General features: G+C 48.4%; 1 protein-coding gene across 2 annotated transcripts in view; it reads right to left on the minus strand.

Annotated features, from left to right (window-relative positions):
* Window positions 1-18040, minus strand: part of LOC144804633 (uncharacterized) — a 303027-nt gene that overhangs the window by 152925 nt on the left and 132062 nt on the right. For both annotated transcript variants that reach the window (XM_078671922.1, XM_078671921.1), the window contains exons 5-6: window positions 11218-11505; window positions 2716-2811 (exon numbers count right to left, since the gene is read on the minus strand). In XM_078671922.1, coding sequence (XP_078528048.1) covers window positions 2716-2811; window positions 11218-11505 — 384 coding nt within the window. The remainder of the gene's footprint in view (window positions 1-2715; window positions 2812-11217; window positions 11506-18040) is intronic.

Consider the following 18040-nt stretch of genomic DNA (forward strand, 5'->3'; position numbering starts at 1 on the left):
CTCCGCCGAACCGGCACCATGGTGACAGCTCAAAGAGGCACCGAAACTGTCACTCGCAATATCTCTTTCTTCAAGAAGGTACACCCAGGTACGCCACCTCCCCAGGGATCTGACCCTATCAGAGCGAGTCAAAGTCAACCCAGGGACAATGACGGATTGGAGCCAGTAGAACAGTATATCCCTGAAGAAGGGGACCTGATGGACCAAGACACTCCACCGCTACCAACAACTCTGGAGAAGAGCCCGCCAAACTCTCCGGCCGCCGGCCGGGGGAATAGCCCAGGGAAACATCCTTTACAATGCAACTTTTACCACGCAGTGCTATTACAACACAGGTTTTAAAACGAAAACCATTACAATGCATTGCGCTGGGGGGCGCTCTAGGATAGGGAATAGATTTAATTTAATATCCAACACCTTCCCTAGTGTCCACGGGGACTGGAGTTGGAATAGTAAATTAAACTATTCACTATCCAGCACCCCAAAGCGCTATGCGTTGTAATGGCATGCGTTGTAAAAACTGCATTGTAACGGCATGCGTGGTAAAAGCATGCGTTGTAACGTCATACATCCGTAGCCCACCCCAAAGAGCCACACCGTCCTGAGGAGAGCAGTCCAGATATGGGTTGCGGAAAAACCCAGCACCTTCCTCCCAACTGGCGGACTTCCTGGTGCGATGATCCGAGGACAATGAACAAGAGACTGGTAACAGATCCACAGTTTTTCACTATGTTTTGATATGAGTTTTGTTTCATAAAGGTTAGAAGGAATGTAGTGTCCTGGGGCGCAGGGTAGCGGTCCAGTCTACCCGCGCCGACCAGGACACGTCAGCGCTGACGCGTGACGTCATGCGCCGACCCTATAAATAAAGAAGGCGTGGCCGACAACGCTAGTCGGGACCACGCGGAACCAAAGTGCAGTGTCCCGTGTGTTCTTTATGCGGCGGCCCCGTGGTAATTAGCGCGAACGCGACTTGGCCCATTACAGGGGGCAGGGAGCCCTCTAGGTGTCACCTGTGCTGGTTGGCATGAGCACACAAAGGCGGGCAGGGAGCCCCATGAGAATCGCCTGTAATGTCTGGTGTGAGTACTCCGGGGCGGGCTGGGATCCCTCTTTGTGTCACCTGTGCTGGCTGGTGTGCGCACAGTAAGGCGGGAGGGGAGTCCTTTGGGTGTCACCCATGCTGGCCGGTCTGAGCACACTAGGGCAGCAGGGAGCCCTCTGGGTGTCACCTGGGCTGGCAGGTATGAGCACAAGTAGGCAGGTAGCTCTGGGTGTCACCTGTGCTGTCTGGTGTGAGCACAGTAATACTGCAGGTAGCCCTCTGGGTATCACCTATTCTTGAAAATCTGAGTACACTATGGTAGGCAGAGAGCCCCCTGGGTGTCACCTGTGCTGGGAAGACTGAGGGCACTAAGGTGGGTACGGAGCACTCTAGGTGTCACCTGTGCTGGGTAGTCTGAGCACACTAAGGCAGATCGGGACCCCTCTAGGTGTAACTTGGGCTTGTAGTTTTGAGCACAGTAAATTGGTCATTGAGACCTTAGTGTGTCACCTGCACTGGTCGGTTTAAGCACATTAAATCAGTCAGGGAGCACTCTCTGTGCCACTTGTGCTGGCAGGTGTGAGTGGAATAAGCTAGGTGGATATGAAGCTCTCTGGGTATCCCTCGTTTGCTGACCGGTCTGAGCAAACTAAAGCGGGCATGAAGCCCTTTGGGTGTCACCTGTGCTGGCAAGTCTGAGCACAGTAAGACAGGCAGGGAGCCCTCTGGGTGTCACCTGAGCTTGAATGTATGAGCATACAAAAGAGGGCAGGTAGCCCTCTGGGTGTCACCTCTGCTGGCCGATCTGAACACAGTAAGGCAAGCAGGGAGCCAGTTGGGTGTGACCTGTGCTGGTGCGCATGAAGCCCTATAGGTGTCACCTGTGCTGGCAGTCTGAGCACAGTAAGGCGGGCATGGAGACCTCTTGGCTTTGTCTGTGCTGGCTGATGAGGGTGCCCTCTGGATGTCGCCTATGCTGGCAGGTATGAGCATACTAAATAGGGCCTGGGTTTCGCCTGTGCTGGCTGGTCTGAGCAACCTAAGGTGGGCAGGGAGCATGGAGAGAGAATGAACCTTTCTCTCCGTGTCAATGTAAATGTAAAAATCTGCTTAGAGTTTGGCAGGAGATTTGTCATGACATGCATCTAATGTACACTTAATGAGATGACCAGGCTTTTGCAGGAAGAACTAGTTAATCACCACATTCTGCACATGTGCAGCATGCATATAATCTCAGTGCAACATATATATTTGTGAATGAGTCTGGTTCATTGTTTTGCACCTCCTTTCAGAATGGAGACTTGCAGAGGTTCACAAATGAATCAGAGGCCGCAGATGCTACAGGAAAGAGGGGATGGGACAGGTTTTACAAACATTAAAACAGCACACAAACATGAAGTAGCCCATGGAAACATAGGTAGCATATGGGGGTTTGTGTTCATAAGGCCTGTGACACAAGAACAATTACGTAGTTATTCAGAGAAAAATATTCAAAAAAGCATTCAAAAGGACAGGGCAGGACAAATCATTATACAATTCTTGGAGTCAGGGAGTAGTCAATAGGCTTTTAAGGGGTAGGGCTGCCCTGGACAGATCAGAGCAATCAAGAGCAGTAATATTCAGCACAAAAAGAAGTTTGCATGAGAGTGAATTGTACAAAACAGACATACCTCTAAATATTGTTTAGTCCACTGGATGCTCCCATAGTTCAACAGGACAAAGGAGAGGGAGCCATTGGAAATCAAAACCACTTGAAAGGTGTTGACCTACATTAGTTAGGGTGGAAGAGAAAATAATTACTGGTCACATAACCTGGATGAATTATGCATATACAGAATGAGGTCCAGAGCTTAACAGATTCCAGCACCAAACGTCACTGCTCAATATACCTATTTAATGAATTTTCGAACCTTGGTGCCGCGGGTTTCGGATGTGACCAATATACATCCCACTATGGTGGAACAAGATCCACTATCTGCAAAATACTACACTGACCCTGCACTCGAGAAATGTGTATCATAATAGTATGGCCAGTGCAATGCAGTTTATATAGGCCATTCGAAACCAAATATATCAAACATAGAAAAGACTTCCCAGACAGAATAATATCAAATAATCATATATCTTGATAGTAGTTGTACCAAAAAATCCTTTATTGGTTGTAATTCAGTTTTCTCATTTTCCAATTAACATCACTTGATTGCTTTGCCGCCAAAGCGTTTTAACCCTCTTGGGACTTCTTCAGGGCTTATTAAGGAACTGAGTCTTATATTGTTGGTGAGTATTATTACATGTCAACCTTAACTGCAACGTCGGTATGAAAAGGGGTATTAGTAATCGCAATTCCCATGCGTCATAGGTATTCTATAATCCGAGTTTCTTTGTCCTAATATTATATTCACCTAAAGTAATGGGTCCTAACTGCTTCTATATAATCTTCCTGGAGGGTGGGTTGTCCCCAATAGTCAGTTTACGTTGTCCACTCGAAGTGCTCCTATTTATAAATTGAGTTATGGTAAAATCGCAGTCGCTGTAACGGAACAACCCACGCCAGTCCGCAGTGTGAGGAGTGGCGTGGGTTGTTCTGGTACGGCGACGGCGATTTCAGCGATGAGGAGACTCACCCCATGATTGTGTATTGTTTTCTTTATTTTTTTATTTGTTATCCCATTTATATTTGGAAGAATCGGGTGCTTGCTTAGAGTTATTTGAAAATTGAGGGGAAAGAGGTCCCAATCCCTTACTCGCCAGATAATGAGCGTGAATTTCTTAAACTTGATTCTTGCCTTTGACAGGGGGAGTACCCCTATCCCCCTAGGGTAAACATGATTTTTGCAGGTTTGTCTGGGCAAGATCTGTTGTGTTTCAGGTATCCTGGAAAGAATTCCAATTCCGCAAATGTTCCTTTTTCAAATGGGACACCATGCCCTTTGCTTATTAATATTTTTAAATACAGTTTAATATTCTGTATAGCACAACCAGTCTTTAACTACTTTGCCCTGCTTTTTCGGTCTACATCCTCCAAACAGTCTCACCATTCGATAATGCTCATTTTTCCATCAAGTATACATTTATATTTCTGAAAAGGACCATTGTTTTGGATAGCCTTTAATTGCTCTGTTTCTTATTGAGTAGGATTCCCTTTGCATTTTGCTACAAATCTTCTGACTCTCATGAGAGGTCTCACGTCCCTAACATCTCAAGGCAGTGTGTTATGGTGTCAGCCCCCTCGAAGAGTCTGCGGGCAGGCGGGTCTCAGAACATTCTGTGAGGGTAAGCCTGCCCCTGTTGTTTATCGCCGCACTGTTTCCAAGGTTTCTCTCAAATACCTATTTTCCTTTGTCTACTTATACCTATGTAAAGCGCTCTGATACCCTCCGGGGTCATATCCGCGCTATTCAAAACCTTTAAAATAAATAAATTAAATAAGGAGGTTTGTGACTCTCAGGGAAGGTATCACAGTCCTCATGGAGTATTCTGTCATGGTATGAATGAATGAATGAATGAAATAAAACTTATAAACGCGCGACTTTGCCCGGAGGCGTCAAGGCGCCTACAAAGATGGTACGCAGCTGTGTGACTCTCAAGGATGGTATCAAGGCCCTAGTAGAATGTTCTATGAGGGAAAAGATTAGTCACTCACAGGAGAGGTCCTAAAGTCCCCATAAAACATTGTAAGGGTAGGGAAGTGTGTAACTCTCAGGAGAGGTCTCAGAACCCTCACAGAGCATTCTGTGACAGTAAAAAAGTGTGTGACTCTCAGGGGAGGCATTCAGTCACTCATGAGCAATCCATGAAGGTAAGGAAGTGTGTGACTCGCAGGAGAAGTCTCAGAACCCTCACAGAGCATTCTGTGAGGTTACATAAATGTGTGACTCTCCGGGAAGGTCTCAAATACCTCATAGAGCATTCTGTGAGGGTAGGGAAGCATCTGACTCTCAGGGGAAGTCTTAAAACACCTTGCACAGCCTGCTGTCATGGTAAGGGTGTCTGTGATTCTTGGAAGAGGTCCAAGAACCCTCATAGAGCATTCTGTGAGGGTAAGGAATTGTGTGACTCTCATGGAGGTCTCAAAACCATCAAACAGCATTCTGTCTGGGCAGGAAAGTGTGTGCCTCTCAGGGAAGTTCTCAAAGCTCCCAGATATCTTGCTATCAGAGTGAAGCTTAATAAGACTCTCAGGAAAAGACATCATCGCGCATTTGGTGAGGGTAATGATGTGTGCAACTCTCAGGAGAGGTTTCAAAGCACTCACAGAGCATTCTAGGAGGGTAAGAAAGTGATGACTATCAGGGGGGACTCAATGCTCTCCTACAGCATTCAATCAGGGTAAACATGTGTTTTTCTCTCAGGTAAAGTTTCAAAGCTCTCATAGGGCATTCTGTCATGGTAAAGAACTGTGTGACTCTCAGGGGAGGTCTCAAAGCTCTCACATAGCCTGTTGTCATGTTAAGGATGTGTGTGACTCTTGGAATAGGTTCCAGAACCCTCACAGAGCATTCTGTGAGGGTATAGAAGTGAGTGACTTTCAGGGAAAGTCGCTAACCCACAAGGAAGACGGTTGTCATGGTATAGGGGTGTGTGACTCTCAGGAGAGTTCCCAGAACTCTCATAGAGCATTCAGTGATGGTAAGGAAATGTGTGACTCTCAGGAAATGTCTCAAAGCCCTAAGGAAGCCTGCTGTCGCTGCACGAGGCAGGGGGAGCGACCCTTGACCCAAGGGTAGGTCGCTCCCCCTGCCTCGTGCAGCGCCACCAGTGCTCTCTGCCATCTGCCGGTCTCTCTCTCTTTTATTCTCTCCACAGATTCCCCTTCGTTGTGTGACCTCTTTTTGTGCCTCTGTTTTTCCCTCCACAGATTCCCCTTCGTTGTTTGACCTCTTTTTGTGCCTCTGTTTTTCCCTCCACAGATTCCCCTTCGTTGTTTGACCTCTTTTTGTGCCTCTGTTTTTCCCTCCACAGATTCCCCCTCGTTGTTTGCCATCCTTACAATCCTCTAAAAACTCTCCAAAACTCTCTTCTCTCCCCCTCAGATCCCCCCTTCGCTCTACCTCCGCTCCCCCACTATCGCCACCCCCTTCCCGCCGTTTTTGCCCGCAAATCGGTCTTCTCCCCGCCTACCCGCCCGCCGCCCACCTCCCAGCTGACCCCTCCTTCCCCAGCTACCCCATAAATGGCGGCCGCTGCGAGGCGGAGGTAGCGACCCTTGACCCAAGGGTAGGTCGCTCCCCTTGCCTCGTGCAGCGCCACCAGTGCTCTCTGCCATCTGCCGGTCTCTCTCTCTTTTATTCTCTCCACAGATTCCCCTTCGTTGTGTGACCTCTTTATGTGCCTCTGTTTTTCCCTCCAGAGATTCCCCTTCGTTGTTTGACCTCTTATTTGTGCCTCTGTTTTTCCCTCCACAGATTCCCCTTCGTTGTCTAACCTCTTTTTTGTGCCTCTGTTTTTCCCTCCACAGATTCCCCTTCGTTGTGTGACCTCTTTTGTGCCTCTGTTTTTCCCTCCACAGATTCCCCTTCGTTGTTTGACCTCTTTTTGTGCCTCTGTTTTTCCCTCCACAGATTCCCCTTCGTTGTGTGACCTCTTTTTGTGCCTCTGTTTTTCCCTCCACAGATTCCCCTTCGTTGTTTGACCTCTTTTTGTGCCTCTGTTTTTCCCTCCACAGATTCCCCCTCGTTGTTTGCCATCCAAACAATCCTCTAAAAACTCTCAAAAACTCTCTTCTCTCCTCCTTAGATCCCCCCTTCGCTTTCCTCCGCTCCCCCACTCCCGCCACCCCCTTCCCGCCATTTTCGCCCGCAAATCGGCCTTCTCCCTGCCTCCCCGCCCGCCGCCTACCTCCCAGCTGACCCCTCCTCCCCCAGCTACCCCATAAATGGCGGTCGCTGCGAGGCGGAGGTAGCGACCCTTGACCCAAGGGTAGGTCGCTCCCCCTGCCTCGTGCAGCGCCACCAGTGCTCTCTGCCATCTGCTGGTCTCTCTCTCTTTTATTCTCTCCACAGATTCCCCTTCGTTGTGTGACCTCTTTTTGTGCCTCTGTTTTTCCCTCCACAGATTCCCCTTTGTTGTTTGACCTCTTATTTGTGCCTCTGTTTTTCCCTCCACAGATTCCCCTTCGTTGTCTGACCTCTTTTTTGTGCCTCTGTTTTTCCCTCCACAGATTCCCCTTCGTTGTGTGACCTCTTTTGTGCCTCTGTTTTTCCCTCCACAGATTCCCCTTCGTTGTTTGACCTCTTTTTGTGCCTCTGTTTTTCCCTCCACAGATTCCCCTTCGTTGTGTGACCTCTTTTTGTGCCTCTGTTTTTCCCTCCACAGATTCCCCTTCGTTGTTTGACCTCTTTTTGTGCCTCTGTTTTTCCCTCCACAGATTCCCCCTCGTTGTTTGCCATCCTTACATTCCTCTAAAAACTCTCCAAAACTCTCTTCTCTCCCCCTCAGATCCCCCCTTCCCTCTCCCTCCGCTCCCCCACTCCCGCCACCCCCTTCCTGCCGTTTTCGCCCACAAATTGGCCTTCTCCCCGCCTACCCGCCCGCCGCCCACCTCCCAGCTGACCCCTCCTCCCCCAGCTACCCCATAAATGGCGGCCCCTGCGAGGCCGCGCAGCGGGCGCGCCAAAGGCAAGCCCGTCTGCGCCCGTCCGCGCCTGGACCGCACCCAGTGCCAGGACCCCTGGCCCCCACCCCCCGCCGGACCTACAACTCCGCCACCCTCACCGCCCTCAACCACGGACACACACCGGGTTGCTGCCACGCAACCCCGAAGTGAGCCCACGGACCTTTCTCCTCCCGAAACTGCCGTTTCACCTGCCTACAAACACCCAACACACCCAACAAGAACAACTCCCCCGGAAACAAACTCGAATGCATCCTGATCAACACCCGATCCGTCCACAGGCACGCCATCGAAATATGGAACCTCATCGACTCCGCAACCCCGGACATCGCCTTCCTCACCGAGACCTGGATGAACCCCTCCTCGGCTCCCGACATCGCCATAGCCATCCTCGACGGCTACAAAATCATCAGGAGAGACCGTATTAACCACACCGGAGGAGGCATCGCCATCGTCCACAAGAGCTCCATCCGCAAAACAACCAACACCGACAACACGCTCCCCGACGCCGAACACCTGCACTTCTCAATCCACACCGACCCCAAGACCACCCTCAGAGGCACCCTCACCTACAGACCACCAGGACCTCGCACAAAATTCAGCGAAGACATCGCAGACTTCATCAGCCCACACGCACTCCCCTCCACCAACTACATACTCCTAGGTGACCTCAACTTCCACCTAGAGAACCACGCTGACAACAATACCACCACCCTACTGGACAACCTCACCAACCTCGGACTGAAACAGCTGGTCAACACCCCCACCCACTACGCCGGACACACACTCGACCCGATCTTTTCCTCCAGCAAACACATCTCCTTCAGCCACACCACCAAACTATCCTGGACGGACCACAGCTGTGTCCACTTCAGCTTAAAAAAAAACACCGTACACCACCACGCCCAACAACCACCAAGAAGACAATGGAACCGAGTCACCACCGAACAACTCACCACAGCCCTCTCCCAGAACCCACCAACCAGCACCGCAGACCCCAACGAAGCGGCCACCAACCTCACAAACTGGATCGCAGACTGCACCAACCTACTGGCCCCCCTGAAGACCCAGGTATACAAAGACAACCACAAGAAAAACTCCTGGTTCACCCCCACCCTCAAGGACTCCAAAAAAGAATGTCGCACCCACGAAAAAACCTGGCGCCTCAATCAGACCGACGAGAACATGTCTGCTCTCAAGAACGCCACCCGCAAACACCACCAACTCCTCCACGCAGCAAGAAAATGATCCTTCAAAGACAGGCTCGAAAACAACGCCCACAATAGCAAGGAACTATTCAGCATCGTCAGGGAACTCTCTAACCCTGATGCTGAAAACAACACCATCCCCCCCTCTCAGGATCTCTGCGACTCCCTCGCGGCTTTCTTTCACCACATGGTCACCGATATTTACAACAGCCTCTCCACATCCAACACGAACCCACCTCCGGAAACCGACACTGACAACACCACCATCCACACCTGGAACCCAACCACCACCGAGGAAACCACCCGCATCATGAACTCCATCCACTCAGGATCCCCATCCGACCCATGCCCGCACCACATATTCAACAAAGCCAACAACATCATCGCACCCCACCTACGAGACGTCATCAACGCATCACTCACCTCCGCCACTTCCCCGAAAACTGGAAACACGCCGAACTCAACGCCCTCCTAAAGAAACCTACAGCAGACCCCACTGAACTCAAAAACTTCCGGCCCATCTCGCTCCTCTCATTCCCAGCAAAAGTGATTGAAAAGATCATCAACACTCAACTCACCACCGCCCTAGAATCCAACAACTCACTCGACCCCTCACAGTTCGGTTTCAGAGCTAACCACAGCACCGAGACCGCCCTCATCGCAGCCACAGACGACATCAGATCCCTGACAGACAAAGGAGAGACCGTGGCACTCATACTCCTGGACCTCTCCGCAGCCTTCGACACGGTATGCCACCATACTCTGATACGGCGCCTCAACAACGCCGGCATCCGAGGCAAGGCCCTGGAATGGATCACCTCCTTCCTCTCCGGAAGAACACAAAGAGTCCGTCTCCCCCCCTTCAGATCTACAGCCACTGAAGGCATCTGCGGCGTCCCACATGGATCCTCCCTCAGCCCACCCTCTTCAACATTTACATGACCCCCCTGACGAACATCGCATGCAAACAAGGACTCAACATCATATCCTACGCCGACGACACTCAGCTCATCCTCTCCCTCACGAACAACCCCACCTCAGCAAGAAAAAGACTACACGAAGGCATGAAGGAAGTAGCGGACTGGATGACAGACAGCCGGCTCAAACTCAACACTGATAAGACGGAGGTTCTAATCCTCTGCCCTACTCCCACTGCCTGGGACGAATCCTGGTGGCCCCCTGCCCTGGGCAGCACTCCCCAACCCACCAACCACGCTCGCAACCTCGGCTTCATCCTGGACTCCGCCCTCTCCATGAACAGACAGGTCAATGCGGTGACATCGGCATGCTTCAACACCCTCCGCATGCTCCACAAAATCTTCCGCTGGATCCCCACCAACACCAGGAAGACCATCACCCACGCCCTCGTCACCAGCCGCATGGACTATCGGAACACTCTACGCCGGCATCACTACCAAACTACAGAAGAAACTTCAACGAATCCAGAACGCAGCCGCACGACTCATCCTGAACATCCCCCGCCACCACCACATCTCCGGACACCTGAAGAAACTTCACTGGCTTCCAGTCAGCAAGAGGATCACCTTCAGGCTCCTCACCCACGCACACAAAGCCCTTCACAACCTCGGACCAAAACTCATCAACCACCGCCTCTCCTTCTACTGCCCCCATCGCACCCTACGCTCAACAGGACAAGCCCTAGCAGCCGTGCCCCGCATCCGCAGGGCCACTGCCGGGGGCAGGTCCTTCTCCTACCTGACAGCAAAGACCTGGAACTCTCTTCCCAGCCACCTGCGCGCCACACAGGAACACCTCTCCTTCAGAAGGCAGCTCAAGACCTGGCTTTTTGAGCACTGACCCCCCCCCCAGCGCCTTGAGACCCCCACGGGTGAGTAGCGCGCTTTACAAATGCAAATGATTGATTGATTGACTGTCATAGTGAGGAGGTGTGTGACTCTCAGAAGAGGTCCCAGAACACTCATGGAGCATTATGTGAGGGTAAGGAAGTGTGTGACTCTCATGGAAGGTCGCAACGTCCTAAGGAAGCCTGCTGTCATGGTGAGGAGGTGTGTGACTCTTGGTAGAGGTCCCAGAACACTCAAAGAGCATTCTGTGAGGGTAAGGAAGAGTGCAGCTCTCAGGGGAGGTGTCAAAGTCACCAAATAGCATTCTGTGAATGTAATTAAGTGTGTGACTCTGAAGGGAGGTCTCATGCCCTTCTAGAGTGCAAACAGTGTGGGGGCTTCCAAGGTACCTCATGTAATCTTAGACTGTGAATGCTGAGTGCATTAGTAATGCTGTTATCTAGGCATTAACAGATGTTTAGGACATCACAAGTAATCACTTCAAAACGTAATTAAAGGCATCAATTTAAAATGAAGTTCACTGACCAATCTTGGTGGTGACGGAGAGTTATAATACGCCACGTGGTCCCAGGTGGCGATGAACATCCATGTGGCGGTGAAGTCATAGCTGGGGAAGTAGGTCTTGATGTCTGAAGTGGCATTTTGTAAAAGGTCTGGATCTGTGCTTTGTCTGTAGTAAATCTCTCCTGCTATTCTGATGTCCACATCTGCCCAGTAGACTGCCACCACAGCAGAGTATGCCATCTCAGGAAATGGATGGGGGTCATATATTCTGACTGGCATCAAGAAAGACAGGAGTCCGTTGGTGTTGACCTGAAAATGCAGCAAATCATGTTAGTGTCAGTGGATGAGTCTGGCCTTCTCTCTTCATGGCTATTCTCAGAGAGCCCCACTGCAGGACTCTGAGGCATAATATGAACTTCTTCCTCACATTTAAAATGTAGGCCAGTTTTGTCTCATAATACATGTCAATTCACACCATGTCTGAACCTGAACTGTCTGTGCAAGATGTCAGCTGAGAAAGAAGATCGGGAGTAAAGCAGACAGTTTAAACATGAGTGACAAAATATTGGAAGGCCATCTCTTTTAATTGGACAGAAGCACTGGTTATGCCTTGGCTCACAGCTCCATCTAGAGAAGGGTTGGGTGTCAGGCATAATAGGGCACAAATTCACCAAAATAGAAGGGACAGCGCAAGGGACCCCAATAACATCACAGAAAGTGACATCACACGATATATGACCTCATTGTCTTCTATGAGATTCATATCACCTGACATTTATATTACAGGAAGTACATCACTACAGTTACGAACCCTACAATAAGTGCTGGTTAAGTAACATATTACAACAGTTCCCAGAGCTGAAACTTGTCTGTTTCAGTTCTTGAACTGGGGACTTGGACAGCATTTCAGCCATCACCTACTGGTGCACATCTAATATATGCTGAAGGAAGTCACCTGCAGTTTCAGTCTAAACACACATATCTCTCACCACCTACATCCAAAAAAGCATTGGCAAAGACAATAGGTTTTGTTTTTGGGCTGGTATACTGGCTTTGGCAATGTTTTTAGCTATGCTGGTAAGCTGCATGATTAAAAATAGTTTGTTTTGGCTGGACAGCATGAGCATCATCAACAAATATTAGAACGAGAATGATGAGTACACACGCATGTGTGGTGACACAGATGCACATGTGTCATCATACTATAGCAACACTACCATGATGAGGTATACTCGTACATGCCTTACCATGCATGCACATTCATCCATCATGATGCAGTGGTAATTTGTTATGTTTTTAATTAACCATTACAGGAGGGCAGATTCCCAACTTAAAAGGGACATTTTAGAAATATATCAAGTCCACCAGGACACATTTATTTTATTTAAAAGAGCAGGCTGGCAGCAAGTTGTAGCTGTTGAGCATTCTAAACAACACAGAGCAGCAGAAGCAAATGAGACAAGAGAAGGCAGCGTAGGTTAAATTAAAATACAAGTAGGTGCAGCGAGATGATAGAGGAGCTGTATATGAGGCAAGTTCCTTTTTTTAGGTTTCGCCTGCACAGCACTTGTGCTCTGCTTGAGAAATCTATTGTATTTAATATATATTTAATATAAATCTTAAAAAAGGACTTACGTTCCGCCCCCTCTCTTTCCTGGCTTCTCATTGGTTCCTCTGTGTGGCACTTACTTTTCCTCCATTCCATAGGCCGTAGCCCATTTTCCTGAATGTTCCTCTTCTACTACTTTTATCAGTTTCCCATGTTCAAAATACTGTTATCATCCTCTTTGCTGGAATTATTGTTTTGCCTTTTCGTCTTGTAGAAGATTTATATAGCAATTTATCACTCTGAGAAATTAAGCAATTGCCCAGGATCACAGGATTTTGCGCCGCCAAGACTCAAACCGGGATCATCAGTTCTTGAGTCAGCAGGCTCTGTCTGCTGTGCAACATCCTCTATACTCCTGTGTTATTTGTTAGGGAGCTCTTTCCTTCCTCCTGGACCATGATTAGAAAAAATAAAATTCACTTAATCACATAGGCAACTGATGCATTACTAATGCTTGTTAAAACAAGCAGTGGAAATGCAATCGGTCTCACATTTGTTTGAGTTAGAGCTATTAGCATTGTATACATCAATGTCTTTTACCTATGTGCTATGGAGTGTGTATATGTTTTGTGTAGTGGAATTATGTGGGTTGTGTTGGAATAGTTATTTGTGTGACATTGAATTGCGTGGTGTGAAGTGGATTTGTGTACTGGAATTATGTGGCATATGTGCTAAGGGATTATGTGGCTGGTAATTATGTGGTATTGAGTCGACTGGAATTATGTGGAGTGAGATTGTGTGTTATGGAGAGTAATTATGTGGAATGGTATGTTGTGTTGTGGACTGGTATACTGTGGAGTTTAATTATGTGGTGTGCTGTTGAATTCTGTTGGCATGATGTGTAATGTGTGGTGAGGATTAGATTTATATGGTGTGTTGTATAATTTTGCTTTTGAATTGTATTATGTAGTTTGGTGTCGAATTATGTGGTTTGGATCAGAAATGTGTGGAGTCGAATTGTGTGGCATGGAACCGTGTGGATAGCTTTGCCATTTTAGTGACAAAAAAAACAAATTGGTAGGAGCTACAATCCAGATCTGTGTGTTTGGGTGTTAAAAAAATCAAAGTCTACATGAGCCCCCTCGCGGCCATCGCTCGCCAACACAACCTCAACATCATCTCCTACGCTGACGACACCCAGCTGATCCTCTCCCTGACCAACGACCCCGCCGCCGCCAGAGCCGACCTTCACGAAGGGATGAAAAACGTAGCCGAGTGGATGACGACCAGCCGCCTGAAACTTAACTCAGACAAGACGGAGGTCCTCATCCTGGGCTCCTCGCCCTCCGCCTGGGACGACTCCTGGTGGCCCCCCGCCCTGGGCCCCACACCCAAACCGACAGACCACGCACGCAACCTGGGCTTCATCCTGGACTCCTCCCTCTCCATGACCAGACAAGTCAACGCCGTCTCCTCGTCGTGCTTCAACATCCTGCGCATGCTACGTAAGATCTTCCGTTGGATCCCCACCGAAACCAGAAAGACGGTCACCCAGGCCCTCGTCAGCAGCTGACTGGACTACGGCAACGCCCTCTACGCCGGAACCACCGCCAAGCTCCAGAAGAGACTCCAGCGGATCCAGAACACCTCAGCCAGACTCATCCTCGGCATCCCACGACACAGCCACATCTCCGGACATCTGAGAAACCTGCATTGGCTCCCCGTCAACAAAAGAATCACCTTCCGTCTCCTCACCCACGCACAGAAAGCCCTACACGATCAAGGCCCGAGCTACCTCAACAACCGCATCAACTTCTACGCTCCCAAGCGCCATCTCCGATCAGCCAGTCACGCCCTCGCCGCCGTCCCCCGCATCCGAAGAACGACAACAGGAGGAAGGTCCTTCTCCTACCTGGCCGCCAAGACCTGGAACTCCCTCCCGACCGACCTGCGCCTGACCCAAGACCACCTCTCCTTCAGGAAGAAGCTCAAGACCTGGCTGTTCGAGCAGTAGCAGCACCCCCCCCCCCAAGCGCCTTGAGACCCTCCGGGTAAGTAGTGCGCTCTACAAATGCCTTGATTGATTGATTGAAAGAGAGTTAGAGAAATTGGCATTGTAAATGTATCTTACCTATGTGTTATGTCTTGGAGGTTGAAATATGATTGTCTTTGTGCAGGATGGTGTCCCTTCATACACACCAACAACCATCCCTGCAATGCAGACACCTTTGCACCATGGCACAAGGATGCCTGTGTTGGTGCACAGCTGCTATTTTAGCGCCAGCACCTGGCAGTGCACAGGGGTGCCCCGTATTATTGAAAATACAGCGCATCCATGCACTTTTTAAATGATGCAGCTTGGTGCAGCAAAATTGATTGCAGGCCGCAGTATTTCACTGTAAATATGCCACTATTTATCTTTACAAATGGAAAATCACACATCTTTATGGACCCAGAACAAGATACTAAGTTATCCCACAATTATTAAAAAATGCTGACCACATGTGGAGTGCAGGTCAAGCAGAGGCTCTACAACATCTCAGCATCTCAGACTAGCTATACACAAACTCCCCATCTTACCCATACACAGCATTGCACGGACACCAGAATAACTTACTACAGCAGTTCATACTTCACACATTTACATAAATAGAGCACTTACTGGACACCAAAGGCCCTGAGGTATGCATCGGACCCAAAAGATAAATACATGTAGCAGGGTGCATGGTTCTTGGCATGGATTGTGCCTGACACTACCCAGAAGCAATGTTTGGCTGGGTGGGTGTGCCTATGTTAGGGATATATAAGGGTAAACATCACTTACAATGAAACTTTTACATCGCACTACCATTACAACGCGGTCATTACAACGCAAACCATTACAACGCATTGTGCTGGGGGGCGCTCTAGGATAGGGAATATATTTAATTTACTATCCAACACCTTCCCTACTATCCACGAGGACTGGAGTTGGAATAGTAAATTAAATAAATCACTATCCAGCGCCTAAAAGCACTATGCGTTGTAAAGGTTTGCGATGTAAAAACCGCGTTGTAAAGGCAGGCGTTGTAATAGCCTGCGTTGTAACGTCATACATCCATATATAAGGAATAAAGGACCCCTGCTGTACATTATAAGGATGTTGCAAGTCACTGAGGAGTTCCATAGCAATACCCTTTATATGGTTTCGGAACTTCGAGGTGACTTGCAATACCTTATCATGTAAACCAGGAGCTACTTTATCCCGTAAAATACATGGTCACACCATCCACTTTACCACAAACCACCTAAAACCTTGGGTATGCAGTGGCATAACAAAGGCCCCTTCAAAAGTGGAGGAGCGCTGTGTTAAGTCATGAAGGCTAATGCTGTGATCCATCATTTGTCTTGTAAATATGCCCCCATATCTACTCTGATACAGTTAACAAAATCACCATAGTCCACCTACTACAAACCCAAAGGATATTACCCGCTCTTACAGAAAACAAATTCACCCCACCACTATAACACAGTTTCAAAACTTCCTACAATTAGATGCATGATTCCTTTCTAAAAACAAGCACTATATCAACAACCTACTCATAGACACACAATCTGACTTGTTCTTCATAACCAAATCATGGTTGGAGAATCACACGGCTGCAGTAAAGCACGAAGCTGTTCCTCCAGGTGGTTAAACTCTCACATATAATCGTATATGCAAAAGAGGAGCCAGACTAGCTGTTTTAGTCAAAGAAACAATAAATATCACCAAAGTTGACGATGTTTCCATACAATATTGCGAGGCCTTCATCACCAGATGCAACCCTAACCTTCTTTCTCCTGTAACTTCCACTGGGTTTACAAACAATGACCTAGCAATATAACATTTCCAGACACATTACAGGACATCATTTCAAACCCTCTGACACTAAACACCAACCTATGCATCCAGGTTACCTAAGCATATGGGGGCATATTTACAAGCCCCTTGTTTTTAATGCTTTGGTGACATCGATTACGCTAAGCCACTTAGTGTGGCTTAAAACCACCTTGTAAATATGTCCCTTTCCACCGCAGCCTTCCGCGTCAAAGGGACATGCAATGGGTGTTGCTGTGGGTGCTCCACCGTAACACTCATTGCTTTGTGACGCTGCCCCAGATTTACACGGAGGTGTAAATCTGTAGCAATACCAAAAACTAATGCAATGCAAGAGCAAGCGTTTGAATGGCATAAGAGATAAAAAGTTTTTATTTCTCCTTGTTTTCGCTCTTTCTATGTGTAAGAGCAAAAAGTCATGTTGATTGTTTATGTGCAGGAAGGCACCATTCCTGCAAATAAACAATTATTAAATAATGACAATTTCCTACTTCTATGTGTGCTCTAGAATGCAGCACACATAGAAGAAACAAGTAGCCATTATGGATTGTTTATGTTCATGAAGGGACACAGTTCTGAACATAAACAATAATTCCCTGCAACACAGGGACCCTTTCACTCTGGTGCAAGGGTGCCTGAGCTGGCACTAGGTATTTGATTTAGCAGCAGTGCTAGGGAAAACACAGGGGTGCATCATGGTGTAGTAAATATGGCCCATGCCTGCTTTTTTGAAAATGACAGCGCTTGGCACTGCCAAATTCGGTGTAGATCCATGCTCCCACGTTTTCTAGTAGATATACCCCATGGTTTGACAAACTCAAAATGCTTCATCCCAGAACTTTAATCTCTGATCTAGGCAAACTTAACCTACATCAGATCATCCCCAAAAGCACACACATCACTAGACACATCCTAGATGTGATGTTTACCAATTCAGAACAAGTCACTTTCCAAAGGATTACTCCAGTGATGCATTCAGACCGTCTTCTGGTATCTTTCCAACATAAGACACAATTCTTGGCTGTTTCCCCTGTTAAACAGGTGGTGAAAGTTGCGGGGAAAATAACGTGGTTTGGCGCAAAAGAGGTGCGCTCTCTTTCAAAACCCTCACCATCTCTTAGCTCTTATTTCAGAATAATGGAGCAGGTTGCTGCATCTACTCAGAGGGTGAGGAGTAGTGTAAATAGGATGCAGACCCAGACTGCGGCGCTCTCGCTTGAAAATCGCTTCTCCCCATTTGCCAATTTGGATGTGGATGCCCAAGATGTCCAAGATAGGGGGGCTCTAAGTATAAGTTTGAGACAGTCTCAGGATAGTAGTGGATTGCTTATGGCAAGTGATCTAAACCCAGGGGAAGCCTGCTCTCTGGTTAAAGGGGCGTCGGAGAATCAATTGGAAAAATATGTCAACCTGAGGCGGGACATTCTTGAGAAGTT

The sequence above is a fragment of the Lissotriton helveticus genome, chromosome 1_2, assembly GCF_964261635.1.
Source record: "Lissotriton helveticus chromosome 1_2, aLisHel1.1, whole genome shotgun sequence".
Lineage (NCBI taxonomy): Eukaryota > Metazoa > Chordata > Amphibia > Caudata > Salamandridae > Lissotriton > Lissotriton helveticus.